Source organism: Lonchura striata, chromosome 34 (assembly GCF_050655825.1).
Source record: "Lonchura striata isolate lonStrDom1 chromosome 34, ASM5065582v1, whole genome shotgun sequence".
NCBI classification, from domain to species: domain Eukaryota; kingdom Metazoa; phylum Chordata; class Aves; order Passeriformes; family Estrildidae; genus Lonchura; species Lonchura striata.
The window spans coordinates 1,479,932-1,497,603 of record NC_140736.1 but is presented as its reverse complement, the minus strand read 5'-3'; the positions used below and the strand labels follow the sequence as shown (position 1 = coordinate 1,497,603).

The following is a 17,672-nucleotide window of genomic DNA, read 5'->3' as shown; positions in this document are numbered from 1 at the left end:
AGGAGCCCTTGGAGCTCTCCTGGGCCAGCGACTCCCTCTGAGTGGGGCCTCTCCGAGCCGGGAACTCTCCCGTTTGCTGCACTCGGGGATCCCCAACAACGAGGGAGCCTGGGCCGATCCCCCCACTCCTCCAGGCTCAACCCTTCCCCGCTGGGGAGATGCCAAAGCATCCCCAGGGAGCATTGCCCTGCCCTCAGGGGAATTTCTCACAGGTGCCTTGCACTGACTCTCTGTGTCTGTGTGCACACAGGAGTGCCTGTACTGGGGAAATGTGGCAGAAATGCTGCTCCCTGAGGGGTCTGAGTGCCTTGGATAGCTGAGCCAGTCAGGCCCGTAAGTAAGGTCAAGTCAAGAGGTCTAAGTTAAGTGAAATGCTTCTAAGAGTTGTTATTTTGCTAAGTTGTTATGTTTTATATAAGTTATAAGCTGAGTTAAATATTTTTAAATGTTATTCCTCTGTTAGATTGCTAGGTTGTAGGTTATAAGTTAGGTTAAATACTGTTAAGCTCTTCTCTTTTGCTAAATTGTGACTGTGAAACTATCATTTAAAGTTAAGGTGTAAGTTAAGTCCTGTTAAGTTTGAACTCTGTTAAGCTTTTAGGCCATATTGCTTTTATCCTTGCCTTCACTGCCCTTTTATCACACACAGACACATACAGAGACAGTTCTCAGTACATTTCTGGTTTGATTGCCTGGATTTGGTTTGGTTTTGTTGTTCCTTTGCTTCCTTGGTGTTCCTGAAGTGTCCTGTCAGGAGCAGAGTGACTCTTGCCAAGGAACTTTGTGCTGCTGTCACTTAATGTTTAATCTGGTTTTTGCTGGGGATTTTTTCAGCGCTCTCAAGCCCTCGTTGGTCACAGGGCGAAGGAGCCCTGGCCGAGGCTCTCGCCCTGGGGACACGGGGACGCTGCCGGGGGGTCCCTGTCCCCCTGTCCCACCCCCACAGCCCCGGCCCCCGTCCCCGTGTCGGGCTCTGGGGTCGATCTCGTGGAACATCCTCTGGGGGAGGCTGCGGCGCCGGGGGTGGGGGTCCCGGGGGGACAGGGGACCCCGCTGTGCACGAGCAGCGTTGGACTTCTCTGGGGGAACTGGGGGGGGGAATGGGGCAGAGTGACCCCCCCCAGTGACCTCACACAGCCCCTGTGATGTCACACAGCCCCAGTGATGTCACACAGCCCCTGTGACATCACACATCCCCTGTGATGTCAAACTGTTGCACTAGGACACAAAATAACTCGCGCACTCATATTAAGATTAAAAGAGTAAAAGGACGTAACTTTTTTTTTTATTTATATAATATATGAAATTTACAAAGTGGCAGTGGATTGGAGGACGAAATTGCTACTTCTCTAACTTATTCTCTCTTCTTATAAAAAAAATGCACAACAATTATTATTTACATGAACAGTGCATGACAACTCTAGAAGAAATACGTAAATCTTCAGAGGCAACGAAAACTTAAAAGAAGTTTAAAGCATTTAAAACAGCAGGGTGATATTACACAGCCTTCCTGTGATGTCACATGAGCATTTCTGTGATGTCACACAACTTCCTGCGATGTCACACAGATCCCTGCAATGTCGCATGAACATCTCTGTGACATCACACGGACATCTCTGTGATATCACACAAATCTCTGTGATGTCGCACCGATATCTCTCTGATGTCACAATGCCTCCTGAGATGTCACACAGCCTCTGAGATGTCTCACAGCCCCTGTGATGTCCCACAGGCATTTATATGATATCACACAACCTCCTATGATGTCACCCAGGCATCTCTGTGATGTCATAATGACCCTGTGATGCCACACAGCTCTCTGTGATGTTGCACAGTCATTTCTGTGATGTCATTCTCTCTCTGTGATTTCACACACCCCTCTGTGATGTCAAACATACATCTCTGTGATTTCACACATCCCCTGTGATGTCACACTGCTTCCTGTGATGTCACACAGCCCCTGTGATGTCATAGAGCCAACTCTATGATGCCACCCTTTGATGCCATACAGGAGTGCTGTGATGTCACAGAAGACTCCATGATGTCACTGTCACCCTGGAATGTCACAGTCTGTTCTGTGATGTCACAGCCTGGTCTATGATGTTACACAGCCACCTGGTGATGTCACAACCCTGTCTCCCATGCCACAGAGCCACCCTCGATGATGGCAGAGCCTGGTCTATTGAATCACACCATATTCTGTGACATCACAGCCAGCTCTCTCATGTCACAATTGCCTCAGTGTCCTGGGTTGTAAGATAAGCTTGTATTCTATTTGCCATCTGTTGAAAGTTGGGCAAGTTTGTTATCTTTTCCAAGAACCGGTTTTGCTCCTAAGAGGTAATGGTTTGCTAATGGGCCATTGACTGATTCAATGCAGGGCTGGTAAATGCAACACCATCCCATTGTGAGGGGTCCCACCCAGAGGGGGAAGCCAAGCACTCTATTATTGTATAAAGGGGTGAAGAGAGCTTGACAGAGGAATTGTTGTACAACAGGGGACATGATACTGTAAAATTAATCCAAATAGGGAGGGCTACGTGACTGCTGCAAAGTTCGCATGGCCCTGAAGAGTAGATGGTGTGCAGAAAGCAGGATATTGAAACTGCTTGGTATGTAGAAATAGATAGAGAAGAACAAAGAAGTACTAAGCTGTTCTAACTGCAAGGCCAGCTGGACAGGCAAGTATCATTCACATATATACTTTTAAGATAATAGTACAAGTCTCATAGCAACCAATCATGAGCTTGGCTTTTGCAATATGTATGAGCTAATTAACAAACATATATAAACTGTGTAATCGGTCACAATAAACTGAGACTTGATGATCATGATATCATGAGTCTTGTCTCCCGCGGCACCCTCCAACAAAGGGGTAGCTTTTTGGGGAGACGAGGCAGCTCTCTCTGCGGGATTCCCAGAGAAGCAGCTCCCTCTCTCTCTTCACGGGATCTCGCAGCGAAGCAGCCGGAGCATGGTGAGGTGGCGGCAGCGGAGCTCGGAGGCAACCCCGGCACAGAGGAAGACCGGCCCCACTGCCACCAGATCTTCAGAGGAAAACTATACCCTTCTAAAGATCACCACTGCAGCTGCAGTTCATCAGCCACTGCAAGGGGAGCAATCGTCCCAGCAGGACTGCCACTGGCACCCCGAATCCTCAGGTTGTGGACTTTTTTCACTGGTTTTGTTTGTATCGATTGCATTTGCCTTTTTAAATTGTTGTCTAGTTTTCTCCTAGTTGATTAGAGGCAGCCCCAAGCAGGCCAGGGCCAGCCAGGCCTGTTGTCAGGTCCAAGGAAGGAATCCTTAGACAGACAGAATTTGGGAGGCCAAACCCCACTATTTTCTATTGGCATCTGGACGAGAAGGACAGTTCTGTTCCACAGTTCTGGAGTCTCTGTAAATGTTCAAACATTCCTTTGATCATCTCATGTGTCCCTTTCAACTCAGAATGTTCTGTGATTCTGGGATTACAATTCCTGTTCTGCTTCTCTCATCCCTCTGTTGTCTATAATCAAAAGAGGAAAAAAAAAAAAGCCTTGCAACAGTGTTAGAACAGTAAATAAAAACCAGACCTTTATTGGAAGCTTCCAGGCGTCCCAGTGGGGATGGGGCACACCCAGCCCCCAATTTCAATAAGGTAACAAGGTTCATTAATTAGAATATTTAACAGGAACATCCAATAGGAGATTCAGTTTCCCAACTTACTCATCCTGGGCTCTACCCATTGAAGTAGGTCCAAAGGCTTCTTTGCCCCACTTTTTGTTATGACTGCTCACATTCAAAAACTAAAGTGTTCTTCTTGTGGGTCCTCTTAATAATAATAGTATGCAGTATTTCAGGAATGTATTTAGACAGTCAGCTTATTGTTCTAAAATCTAAGAGATAGGTAGGAAATATATTAGAATCAATTAAGGATTACAGGTTTATAAGTACATAATAGTATTTTAGTAGAATGAATTAAGACATTAATAGAGAAAAGTATGGATTACAGTTTTATAACTATATAACAGTAATTTACAGAACTACAAATATATTACAAATATATAAAAAGCAAAAAAATTTTTGTCACCACCCAAAATTTCCCATCCTCCTCCAAGCAGGAAATAATTATCCTTACTTAACTATTAAACCCTAATTGACTCTATTAAAATACTATTATATACTTATATAACTGTAATCTTTTACTCTAGTACATTTCCTTACCTTTATCTTTGATTTTAGAACAATAAACTGTCTAAATACATTCCTGAAATACTGTATAGTCTTATTATCAGGAAGAGGACATACAAGGTGAACATTTTGGTTTTTGACCAGAATGTGACCAGTCCTAAAAAAAACATGCAAAAAGCCTTTGTGCATACGCCAAGGGGCTGACCCAAGTTTATGTAACTGGTGCAGCTGAATCTCATATTGGATATTCCTGTTAAATAATCTATTTAATTAACCTTAATTAATTGTTGAAATCAGAGGTTGGTGTGCCCCATACCCACTGGGACACCAGGAAGCTTCCAATAAAGGTCTCGTTTTTGCTTTACTGTTCTAACACTGTTGCAAGGATTCTTTTTTCTCTTTTGATTATAGACAACAGGGGGATGAGAGAAGCAGAACAGGAATTGTAATCCCAGAATGACAGAACATTCTGAGTTGAAAGGGACACACGGGATCATCAAAGGAATGTTTGAACATTTACAGAGACTCCAGAACTGTGACTTTGGGTGGTCAGTGTCTCTGCTGGGAGCCTCCTAAAGGGCCTTCAGCCACTCCTCAGCCCTGGGCAGCAGCAGCATCACCTCTGCAGGGCCCAGCAGGGCTCTCCTGAGCTGCCCTTGCCCAGCTGCACACAGAGCCTGCCCCAGCCAGGGCCCTGCACACAGGCAGGTTTCTGTAGGGCCGGGCCGAGGGCACACAGGGTGGGATGGGCTCTGTGAGCGCTGGCAGGGACAAGGCACCTCTCAGGAGGGGATGTCCAGGCCCAGGGAGATGCTCAGGGAAGCAGAGGGGGCTGAGCACAGCAGTGCTGGGGGAACAAGCCCATTCAGCCCCTCACCTTCCCTCGGCCACAGGGAATCCTTTTCCCCTCACAGCTCTCAGTGGCAAACTCTGAGTGCAGCAGGAATGCTGGGGATTTCTGACCTCAGAGAGCCAGGAATGATGTTTGAGTAAGAAAACAATTCCTAAAACCAACTCCTGCAATCTGTTTCCTTTAGAAATGTGAGTGCAGATGGTACCAAGCCTTTCTGCATTGGGAGTGATTCCCCTGATAACTCCTGAATATCCAGACTTGTTCCTCTGCAACATGGCCACAAACCCAGGGCAGCAGGGCAGGGATGGCTCCTCGAGAGCCCCCACACACAGCCCTGGCTGCTCCTGGCACACTCAGCCAGCACAACTGGAGCTCAGGCAGGGACCTGGGTGAAGCTTTTCCCAGAGCAGGAACAAAGGTGGGTGAGTCGCAGCAGGACAGTCTGCAGGGAATGGCCAAGGTTTGGCTCCAAGCAGCCTCTCCTAACTTGTCCCTGTCCTTTCTCCATGAACAGGTGCCCATGTGCAGCCACAGCAAATGTCCAACAGCAGCTCCATCAGCCACTTCCTCCTGCTGGCACTGGCAGACACGCGGCAGCTGCAGCTCCTGCACTTCTGCCTCTTCCTGGGCATCTCCCTGGCTGCCCTCCTGGGCCCCGGCCTCATCATCAGCGCCGTAGCCTGCGGCCACCACCTGCACACGCCCATGTTCTTCTTCCTGCTCAACCTGGCCCTCAGCCACCTGGGCTCCATCTGCACCACTGTCCCCAAAGCCCTGCACAATTCCCTCTGGGACACCAGGAACATCTCCTACACGGGATGTGCTGCTCAGCTTTTTTCTTTCTGTTCTTCCTTGGATCAGAGTTTTCCCTCCTGACCATCATGTGCTATGACCGCTACGTGTCCATCTGCAAACCCCTGCACTACGGGACCCTCCTGGGCAGCAGAGCTTGTGCCCACATGGCAGCAGCTGCCTGGGCCAGTGCCTTTCTCAATGCTCTGATGCATACAGCCAATACATTTTCCCTGCCCCTGTGCCATGGCAATGCCCTGGGCCAGTTCTTCTGTGAAATCCCAGAGATCCTCAAGCTCTCCTGCTCCAGATCTTATCTCAGGGAACTTGGGCTCATTGCAGTTGGTGCCTGTTTAGGATTTGGATGTTTTGTGTTAATTTTTTTCTCCTATGTGCAAATCTTCAGGGCTGTGCTGAGGATCCCCTCTGAGCAGGGATGGCACAAAGCCTTTTCCACCTGCCTCCCTCACCTGGCCGTGGTCTCCCTGTTTGTCAGCACTGGTGCATCTGCTCACCTGAAGCCCCCCTCCATCTTCTCCCCATCCCTGGATCTGTCAGTGTCAGTTCTGCACTCGGTGGTTCCTCCAGCTGTGAACCCTTTCATCTACAGCCTGAGGAACCAGGAGCTCAAGGCTGCAGTGAGGAGACTGATGACTGGATGGTTTCAGAAACATTAAACTGCTGGCCAATTTCTGCAAATCACTTATAATAAAAGTAATTTTTGATACTTCTTGTTTGTTTCATTTCAGAGGTTCTTTGTCGTCATTTTAGTTTTTCCAGCTTGTCAACACAGATATGTCATTGTTTGTGCCATTGAGGTGACATCACAGAGAGCAGTGTGGCATGACAGAAAGCTGTGTGACATCACAGAGATGTCACTGTGACATCACTGAGATGTCTGTGTGGCATCACAAAAAGATTTGTGACCTCACAGAGTCAATGTGACATCACAGAGACGTCCGGGTGATATCACAGAGAGCTGTGTGACATCACAGAGATGTCAGTGTGATATCAAAGGCAGCTGTGTGACATCACATTGAGCTCTGTGACATTACAGAGATGTCAATGTGAAGTCACAGAGATGATTGTGTGACATCACAAAAAGCCATGTGACCTCACAGGTTCAGTGGAACATCACAGAGAACTTTGTGACATCACAGGAGGTTATGTTACATCACAGACATGTTCATGTGGCATCACAGAGAGCTGTGTGACATAACAGAGATGTCAGTCTGACATCACAGAGATATCTGTGTGACATCACAGAGAGCTGTGTGATGTCACAGACATATCAGTGTGACGTCACAAAAAGATGTGTGACCTCACAGGGTAAGTGTGACATCACAGAGAGCTTTGTGACACCAGAGAGATGTCCATGTGACATCACAGAGATTTCAGTGTGACATCACAGGGAGCTGTGTGACATCACAGAGATGTCCATGTGACAGCACAGGAGGTTGTATGATATCACAGGGCTATCATTGTGATGTCACAGAGATGTCCGTGTGACATCACAGAGATCTGTGTGACATCACAGTTATGTCAATGTGACATCACAGAGTGCTGTGTGACATCACAGAGATTTCAGGGTGACTTCACAGAGATTTCAATGTGACATCTCAGTTGAGTGACATCACAGAGGCATCAATGTGACATTACAGAGAGCTGTGAGACATCATAGAGACCTGTGTGATGGCACAGAGAACAGTGTGACATCACAGAGATGTCAGTGTGATATCAAAGGCAGCTGTGTGACATCACATTGAGCTCTGTGACATCACAGAGATGTCTGTCTGATGTCACAAAAAGATTTCTGACCTCACAGGGTCAGTGTGACATCACAGAAATGTCCATGTGACATCACAGAGAGCTCAATGTGACATCACAGAGTGTTGTGTGACGTCACTGAGACGGCAGAGTGACATCACACAGATGTCACTGTGACATCAAATGGAGGTTGTGTGCCTTCACAAGGATGTCAGTGTGACATCACAGAGAGCTGTGTGACGACACGGAGCTGTCAGTGTGACATCACAAAAAGCTGTGTGACATCACAGCGCTGTCACTGTGGCATCACAGAGACGTCCATGTGACATCAGAGAGAGCTGTGTGACATCACAGTGATGTCAGTGTGACATCACAAAAAGCTGTGTGACCTCACAGGGTCAGTGTGACATCACAGCATGGCCGCAGTCCTGTCCCAAAGCACTGGGCAGGTGAGGCAGGAGAGCTGGGAGCAGCTGCCTCAGCTCCTGAAGCCCTGCCAGCCCAAGGGGCTGCTTTGCCCAGCGCAGCTTCAGCCACTGCCCCCTTCTCACCATCCAAGGATCCTTGGTGAGCACCGCGAGGCCTCGGAGCGCCAGGTAATGCCTGTGACAGCATTCACTCCAGAGTTACCTTGACATGGTCTCCAGAGCGCTGCCACGACATTTACTCAAGTCCGGGCAATGCAGGACCTGAAAGGCACAGGGCAGTGACAGGCGACCCGGCCGGCAGGAGCCCAGAACCACACAGGGTGGGGACCAGGCAGCAGCACAGGGCCTGGACACCGTCCCAGGCAGCTGCGGCTGCGAGAGGGCAGAGAGCCGGGAGGCAGCTGAGCGAGGCAGCGCTGGCCAACAGGCTCACCTCCACCAGGACTCTCAGGAAGATCAGATCATAGCATGGCTTCTCCAAGGGACCATTGTGATAATGTGGGGCCTGTGAGACCCGGGGACCATTGTGACTCTGTGGCAACTCATGGAATCATGGAGAGCACTGGGACATTGCTGAGCCTCATGGAAGCAAGGGGACGGTACTGACACTGTGTGGCTCCATGGAATTTAGGGATCATTGTGACACTAGGAGGGCCCATCAAACCAAGGATCCACTGCGACACTGTGGGGCCTCAAGGAACTGTGGAGACCATTATGGCACTTTGGGGTGTCATGAAACCAAGGGTCCATTGTGACACTGCAGAACCAAGAAGATCATTGTTGACAGTACCAAACCTCATGGAACCAAGGGGCCATTGTGGCACAGCAAGGCCCTGTGCAACCAAAGGGACCATGGTGACACTATGGAACCTCATGGTACCACAGGTCCATTGTTACACAGCAGCCACAGCAGGGCTGCAGAACCAAGGAGATCATTGTGACACTACACAACCTCATGGAATCAGGGTGTCCATGTTATGCTACTGAACTTCACAGAACTAAGGGTCCCTTGTGACACTGGGGAACCAAGGAGACTGCTGTTGGCAGTATGAAAGCTCATGGAACCAAAAGTCCATTGTGACATTGTGTGGCCTCATGGAACCATGGAGACCATTCTGACACTTCAGGACCCACTGGAGCCAAGGGGCCATTGTGAGACAGCAGGACCTTGTATAGCCAAGGGGCCATTGTAGCACAGCAGGGCCTCATGGAATCAAGAGGATCACAGTGACACTGTGGGGCTCCATAAGGGGCTGTGGGGCTCCATGAGACCATGGAGCCATTCTGCCTGTGGAACCCAGGGCACCATTGTTACACAACGGGGCATCACAGAACCAAGGAGCCATTGTGAACCAGCTGGGAACCCGCTGAGACTATTGTGACACTTCAGGGGCCATTGTGGAACTGCAGGGTCTCGTGGAACCAATGAGACCATTGTGACATGGCACAGCCTCGTGGGAGCAAGAGCCCTTGTGACACTGTGGGGCCTTGTGGAACTGAGCGGCCCTTGTGACCCTGTGTGACACCATGGAACCCAGGAGAGCTCTGTGACACTGCAGGGCTCCGTGGCACTGAGGACTCGTGGAACAGTGTGAAGCCCAGTGGAACCAAGGGGCCATTCCGTACTTCAGGGCTTCAGGGAACCAAGGTGCCAGTGTGACACTGTGGAACCAAAAGAGACCATTGTGACACTGTGGGGCTCCATGGAACCAATGAGACCATTCTGACACTCCAAGACCCCAAGGAACCCAGGGGCCATTGTGACACCACAGGGCCTCACAGAACCAAGGCAACCACTGTGACACTGCAAGGTTTCATGGATCAAGGGGCCACTGTGACACTGTGGGTCCCCATGGAAGCAAGGGGCCAGTGTAACACATCCACACCTGGTGGAACCAAAGGGCCACTGTGATCCTGAAGAACCCAATAGAACCAAGGGGCCATTTTGAGACTCTGCAACCTCATGGAACCATTGGCCATTGTGGCTTTGCCCAGTCCCACGGAAACAAGGAAACCATAGTGACACTGCAAGGCCTCATGGAAGCAAGGACCATTGTGCCACTGTGGAGCCAAGGAGGCCATTGTGATATCACTGGGCTTCATGGAACCAAAGATCTGTTGTGATCCTACAGGGCCTGATGGAACCAAGGGGCCATTGTGATGCTGCAGGGCCCCAAGGATCCAAGAACATGGAACAGGTCTGGTTGGATGGGCCTGCTGGGGGCTGCCTGACTGGTCCAGCTGACCTTGGCATGTTGTGGGTCACTTCTCATCAGCCCCTGAACCCCTGGAGTTTCATGCTTTCCTTCCTGTGGGAAAGAACTGTCTTTCTCCCCAGGGGTTCATGACTGAAATTAGGATTCCTCCTCTAAATTTGATTATATCCAAGGATTATTCTCATAAGAAACCTGCCAGGAGAGACAGCTCTGGCTGGCCTTGGCCTTTTGAGGGCCACATCTCATCTGCCTTTACAACACTGGGGGCTTGTGCTTTTCTTCCCATGGAAAAAAACATCTTTTACATCCAGGCATCCATGGCCAAAATTGAGAATCCACCTCCAAAATTCCTTATATGCAAGGATAGCTCCCAGGCAGAAGTTGCCAGGACTGTCAAAGTTCCCTTGGAACAGCTCTCATCTGCCTTTGAAACACTGGGGCTCCATACTTTCCTTCCTGTGGAACAGAACTGTCCTTCTCGTCCAGATGCCCATAAAAAACAGTGGGGCTCGGCCTCCCAAATTCTGTCTGTCTAAGGATTCCTTCCTTGGACCTGACAACAGGCCTGGCTGGCCCTGGCCTGCTTGGGGCTGCCTCTAATCAACCTTTGAAACACTGGGACTGCACCCTTTCCTTCCTGTGGAGAACTGTCATTCCACTCCAGGAGCCACGGCGAAATGGAATTCCACCCCCAAAACTCCCCAAAGCCAGGGTCCTCATAAGACAGGAAAGCTGGACAGGACGAACATTGGTCGAACCAATATGGTTAAAGCTACGTTCTCCCTTTATTAGTGAAAAGATGGTGGTTTATATACACTTCCATACAGTTTACAGTTTACAAAGGCACTCTCATTGGCAAGCTAACATTGTTTACCTTTGCCTTAAGGTGGTCAGGCTTTTCACACTGCAACTCTACCCTAATTCACACTCAGATAGCTCATTACGTTGTAGTTACCTTAACATAATTTCTAAACTGCGCCACAACTAAATTCCTACTGCATCAAAGGCTCCTAGGCCCCACCAAGGCCACTTATCAGGGGCCTAGTCTGAGGGGTAGCTCAATTCTTAATCCAGACATAAATCATGCCCTCTTTCTCTCAGAAATTCTGCAACAGCTCCCCATATATCCAAAGGCTGCTTTCAGACAAAAGCTGCAAGGACAGACAGGTCTGGCCTGCCTTGGCCTCTGGTGACTGCTTCTCATGTGCTTTCAAAACCCTGGGGCTCTGTGGTTTCCTTCCTGTAGAAAAGAACTGTCCCTCTTGTCCAGGTGCTCTTGGCTTCATGCACTTGACCAATCTAGAAGGACACAGGAGCTCTGTGCTCAGTGGGGTGGAGGCTGAGGACAGCTGAGGAGAGCCCTGGGAGGGACTGAAGGGTGATTCCAGAGGTGGTGGATCCTTTGACATGGCAGAGAACAGCCAGAGAAAGAAAAGACTCATGTAAAGGGGGATGACGACAGCCTGCAGGGACAGAGGCGCAGGGCAGGGACACCGTGGGACAGCCTGGGCTGCAGAGGGCTCAGGGATGTGCAGCAGCTGCAAGGCCCTGACAGAGCCAACCTGTGCAGCCCTTTGGCCATGGCTGCTGGCCCTGGGCCTGAGCCACGAGGGGACAAGTGACCCTTGCAGCCCTGGGTCCTCAGTGCCTCCTTGTCCCTGCTCAGCAGCCTGGCAGGGGCCGCCCCATGGTCCTGCCCTTGGCACTGCACATCCCCACATGCCAGTGCCCATCCCGGGAAGAGCCCTGAGCAATGAGGGAGGGACAGGATCTGCCTTGCCAGGGGCTGGGGCTCAGGCCTGGGCCCTTTGCACTCCTGAAACACATCCAGGTTTGCTCAGCACCAGAGACACCTTTCCCTTGCTTGTGCCCAGCTGTCATCACTGCCCCCAGTGTTCTTCTCTGACTGGAACCTGGGGACACTGTCTCAGTTGTTTCCATGACACAGATATTTTCAAAGTACAAGAAACTTCAGTGTTTCAATGTAACTGAGTTCTTGAGGGTTTTGTGACATCACTGAGGCAATTGTGACATGAGAGAGCTAGCTGTGATGTCACAGAATATGGTGTGATTCAATAGACCAGGCTCTGCCATCATCGAGGGTGGCTCTGTGGCATGGGAGACAGGGTTGTGACATCACCAGGTGGCTGTGTAACATCATAGAGCAGGCTGTGACATCACAGAACAGACTGTGACATTCCAGGGTGACAGTGACATCATGGAGTCTTCTGTGACATCACAGCACTCCTGTATGGCATCAAAGGGTGGCATCATAGAGTTGGCTCTATGACATCACAGGGGCTGTGTGACATCACAGGAAGCAGTGTGATATCACAGGGGATGTGTGAAATCACAGAGATGTATGTGTGACATCACAGAGGGGTGTGTGAAATCACAGAGAGAGAATGACATCACAGAAATGACTGTGCAACATCACAGAGAGCTGTGTGGCATCACAGGGTCATTATGACATCACAGAGATGCCTGGATGACATCACAGGAGGTTGTGTGATATTATATGAATGCCTGTGGGACATCACAGGGGCTGTGAGACATCTCAGAGGCTGTGTGACATCTCAGGAGGCATTGTGACATCAGAGAGATATCGGTGCGACATCACAGAGATTTGTGTAATATCACAGAGATGTCTGTGTGATGTCACAGAGATGTTCATGCGACATTGCAGGGATCTGTGTGACATCGCAGGAAGTTGTGTGACATCACAGAAATGCTCATGTGACATCACAGGAAGGCTGTGTAATATCACCCTGCTGTTTTAAATGCTTTAAACTTCTTTTAAGTTTTCGTTGCCTCTGAAGATTTACGTATTTCTTCTAGAGTTGTCATGCACTGTTCATGTAAATAATAATTGTTGTGCATTTTTTTTATAAGAAGAGAGAATAAGTTAGAGAAGTAGCAATTTCGTCCTCCAATCCACTGCCACTTTGTAAATTTCATATATTATATAAATAAAAAAAAAAGTTACGTCCTTTTACTCTTTTAATCTTAATATGAGTGCGCGAGTTATTTTGTGTCCTAGTGCAACAGTTTGACATCACAGGGGATGTGTGATGTCACAGGGGCTGTGTGACATCACTGGGGCTGTGTGACATCACAGGGGCTGTGTGAGGTCACTGGGGAGTTCACTCTGCCCCATTCCCCCCCCCCAGTTCCCCCAGAGAAGTCCAACGCTGCTCGTGCACAGCGGGGTCCCCTGTCCCCCCGGGACCCCCACCCCCGGCGCCGCAGCCTCCCCCAGAGGATGTTCCACGAGATCGACCCCAGAGCCCGACATGGGGACGGGGGCCGGGGCTGTGGGGGTGGGACAGGGAGACAGGGACCCCCCGGCATTGTCCCTGTGTCCCCAGGGCCAGAGCCTGGGCCAGGGCTCCTTCGCCCTGTGACCAACGAGGGCTTGGGAGCGCTGAAAAAATCCCCAGCAAAAACCATATTTAATATTAAGTGACAGCAGCACAAAGTTCCTTGGCAAGAGTCACTCTGCTCCTGACAGGACACTTCAGGAACACCAAGGAAGCAAAGGAACAACAAAACCAAACCAAATCCAGGCAATCAAACCAGAAATGTACTGAGAACTGTCTCTGTATGTGTCTGTGTGTGATAAAAGGGCAGTGAAGGCAAGGATAAAAGGAATATGGCCTAAAAGCTTAACAGAGTTCAAACTTTACAGGACTTAACTTACACCTTAACCTTAAATGATAGCTTCACAGTCACAATTTAGCAAAAGAGAAGAGCTTAACAGTATTTAACCTAACTTATAACCTACAACCTAGCAATCTAACAGAGGAATAACATTTAAAAATATTTAACTCAGCTTATAACTTATATAAAACATAACAACTTAGCAAAATAACAACTCTTAGAAGCATTTCACTTAACTTAGACCTCTTGACTTGACCTTACTTACGGGCCTGACTGGCTCAGCTATCCAAGGCACTCAGACCCCTCAGGGAGCAGCATTTCTGCCACATTTCCCCAGTACAGGCACTCCTGTGTGCACACAGACACAGAGAGTCAGTGCAAGGAAACCTGTGAGAAATTCCCCTGAGGGCAGGGAAATGGTCCCTGAGGATGCTTTGGCATCTCCCCAGCGGGGAAGGGTTGAGCCTGGAGGAGTGGGGGGATCAGCCCAGGCTTCCTCGTTGTTGGGGATCCCCGAGTGCAGCAAACGGGAGAGTTCCCGGCTCGGAGAGGCCCCACTCAGAGGGAGTCGCTGGCCCAGGAGAGCTCCAAGGCTCCTTTTGGAGCGCTGTTTGTAGGGCCCCAAGAGAGGGGCTGCAGTCCCAGCCATGTTTCATCCTGGCCGCACTTGGCATCAGCAGCTTTCTTTGGCAGGGTGAGAACAGGGATGTTGTGCCACCGAGGGAACAAAAACAGTTCCCAGGGCTGCTCCTAAAGCAGCCAGGAGCGGGCTGGGCAGCAGCAGTGCCTGGAGCAGAGCGTGTTTGTGCTGAGCTCCAGAGGAGCTGAGCCCAGGGGCTGCTGGCCAAGGCCGAGGCCAGCGAGCATTTCTCATCTGGCAGGGCGGCCTGAGAAGGGGAGGGGGGAATGCACCAGCACAGGAACCATGGAACCAAGGGATCATTGTGACACTGTGGGGCACCATGGAACCAAGGGACCATTGTGACACTGTGGGGCCTGTGAGACCAAGGGACCATTGTGACACTGTCAGGAACCATGGAACCAAGGGACCATTGTGACACTGCAGGGCCTCGTGTCATCAGTGTTCCATTGTGACCCTGTGGAGCCAAAGGAGACCATTGTGACACTGTAGGGCTTCATGGAACTGAGGGGTCGTTGTGACATTGTGGAACCCCATTTAACCAAGGGTTCACTGTAACATTGCAGGGCTACATGGAACCACAGCTTCAGTATGACACTGAGGGGCCTCCCATCATCAGTGATCTGTTGTGACGTTGTGGAGCCAGAGGAGAGCATTGTGACACAGCAAATCCCCAGGGTCCAAAGGTCCATTGTGACACTACAGGGCTCACAGAACAGAGGAATAACCTGACATTGTGTGGCCTGGAGAGCCACGGAGACCACTGGGACACTGGAGGGGCTCATGGAATCATTGGGACCATTAGGACACTGCAGGGCCTTCTGGAACCTGGGGTCTATTGTGACACTGCTGGACCCCAGGGAATCATTCTTCCTTATAAGAAGAGAGAATTGCTGGACTGTTAGTTTAACCCGCGAAGTTAGAGAAGTAGCAATTACATCCTCCAATCCATTGCCGCTTTTAAAATTTCATGTATTGCATAAATCAAAATTAAAAACCACTTCTTTTTAGTCTTTTAATCTTAATATGAATATGTGAGTTACTTGTGTCCTAGTGCAACAGTTTGACATCACAGGGGCTGTGTGACATCACAGAGAGCTGTGTGATATCACAGGGGATGTGTGAAATCACAGGTGCTGTGTGGCATCAGAGGGGCCGTGTGACATCACAGAAATGTCTGTGTGACATCACAGGGGCTGTGTGACATCACAAGGGCTGTGTGACTTCACAGAGATGTCCATGTGACATCACAAAATGCTGTGTGACATCATAGGGGCAATATGACATCACAGATATCTGTGTGACATCGCAGGAGGTTGTGTGACATCACAGAGCCTTCCAGGTGACATTACAGAGAGCTGTGTGACATCACAGGGTCAGTGTGACATCATTGAGATGTCTGAGTGACATCATTGAGATGTCTGAGAGACATCACAGAGAGCTGTGTGTCATCACAGGGGTAATATGACATCACAGAGCTGTCTGTGTGACATGACAAGAGCCTGTGTGATATCACAGGTGTTTGTGACATCACAGGAAGGCTGTGTAATATCACCCTGCTCTTTTATATGCTTTAAATTTATTTTAAAAGTTTTCTCTGCTTCCTAATGTTTACATTTTTCTTCTAGAGTTCTCATGCACTGTTCATGTAAATAATAATTTTTGTACATTCTTCTTTATAGGAGAGAGAATTGATGGACTGTTAGTTTCACCAGTGAAGTTAGAGAAGTAGCAATTACATCATCTAAACCATTGATGCTTTTAAAATTTTGATATTGGGGAAGATGAATAAATATGATTGCCTGGCAAAAGATTTACAATAGTACAGCCAGGATGAAAATAATCCCCCCTACGGGTTGAGCAATGCCCTTGCCTACAGATAGGTCCAAAAGTCAAATAGACTGTTCTATCTCACCTCCCAAAATGTATGGCTCATCCCACGCCTGTAACCCTCCCCTGAAGCATCAGGCCTCTGTGACCCCATTGGCCCAAGTCTTGTTCCAGCCCACCTTGAAGCCCCCTGGTAAGCGGTCTCCGAGGAGCCAGATGCCCTCTTGGAATTTCCCCTCTCTTGAGACTCCCCTTCTCTTGGAACTCCTCTTCTCTTGGAACTCCCTCCCTCTTGGAACTTCCACCCTCTCCTGGAGCATCCTCTTGTCTCTCTCTACTCCTTGTCTCTCCCCTCTCCCTCCCCCTCAGGCCCTGCCACTTGCTGCATCTGGCAGCTCCATGCAGGACCTTTCACCATCCCTAATAAACCTGATATTCTCAGAGCAGCCTTCAGAGATCTCTTGTCTCCGTCCATCCAAACCGTCCTGGAGCTCAGCGTCCCCGCACGTCTCTGCCACACAACCTGGCAGTCAGCCTGGGGCAGTTCCCCTCTGCCTGAGCGTGCCAGGCAGCAGACAGGGCTGGGACAAGTCCCTCTCAGCTGTCCCTGTTTGTGTGCCAGAAGCCTCTCAGGGTGGGGTGGGGGCACAAACCAGGGCCCCTCAGAGGCTCACAGTGAGGCCCCACAGCCCCTCCTGCCCACAGCCAAATCTCTCCAGACTGCTCTGCCAGGACTGGCAGCCTTGGGTTCTTCCGCCACCATTTCATGGCTCTGTACCCTGCATTGCTCTACTTCAATTCCTTTTCCATTAGGTAAAACTGAACACACCACCAAGTTCCAAAACAGGGCAACAGAAACTGTCAGAAAACAGAGCACCTGTCCTCTCAGGAAATGCACAGAGAGGTGGAGTTATTCAGTTTTCTGAAGAACGGGCCCCAGGGAGACTTTCTTGCCGCTTTCCAAGACTTCAGAGTTGCTTTGAAGAAAGTGGGGGACACCGTTTTTAACAGGGCCAGTTACAATAGAATGTGGGCAAATAGTTTTATACAAAATGGGGATGTAATCAGAGTAGGTCTAAGGAAGACCTTGTTTAGTCAGAGCATGGTGCCACCCTGGCACAGGTTGTCTCAAGAGCTTGTAGGTGCCCCATCCCTGGAACCATTCCAGGTCAGTGGGACAGGGCTCTGAGCAACCTGATCTCTTTAAAGATGTCCCTGCTCATTGCAAGACACTTGTACCACAGGACTTTACAGAGCCCTGCCAGCCCAGCCCAGCCCGCACTCCTCAGCATTTTCATTTGAAGAGCACCAAG

At 49.6% G+C, this 17,672-nt stretch overlaps 1 protein-coding gene across 1 annotated transcript; it reads left to right on the top strand.

Annotated features, from left to right (window-relative positions):
- Positions 1-1,193: 1,193 nt before the first annotated feature.
- On the top strand, positions 1,194-7,070 carry LOC146764395 (olfactory receptor 14A16-like). The gene is made up of 2 exons (XM_085564722.1): positions 1,194-5,884; positions 5,917-7,070. The coding sequence occupies exons 1-2, from the start codon at positions 5,564-5,566 to the stop codon at positions 6,493-6,495; spliced, it is 900 nt and encodes a 299-aa protein (XP_085420848.1). The 5' UTR covers positions 1,194-5,563; the 3' UTR covers positions 6,496-7,070.
- The last annotated feature ends 10,602 nt before the right edge of the window (positions 7,071-17,672 follow it).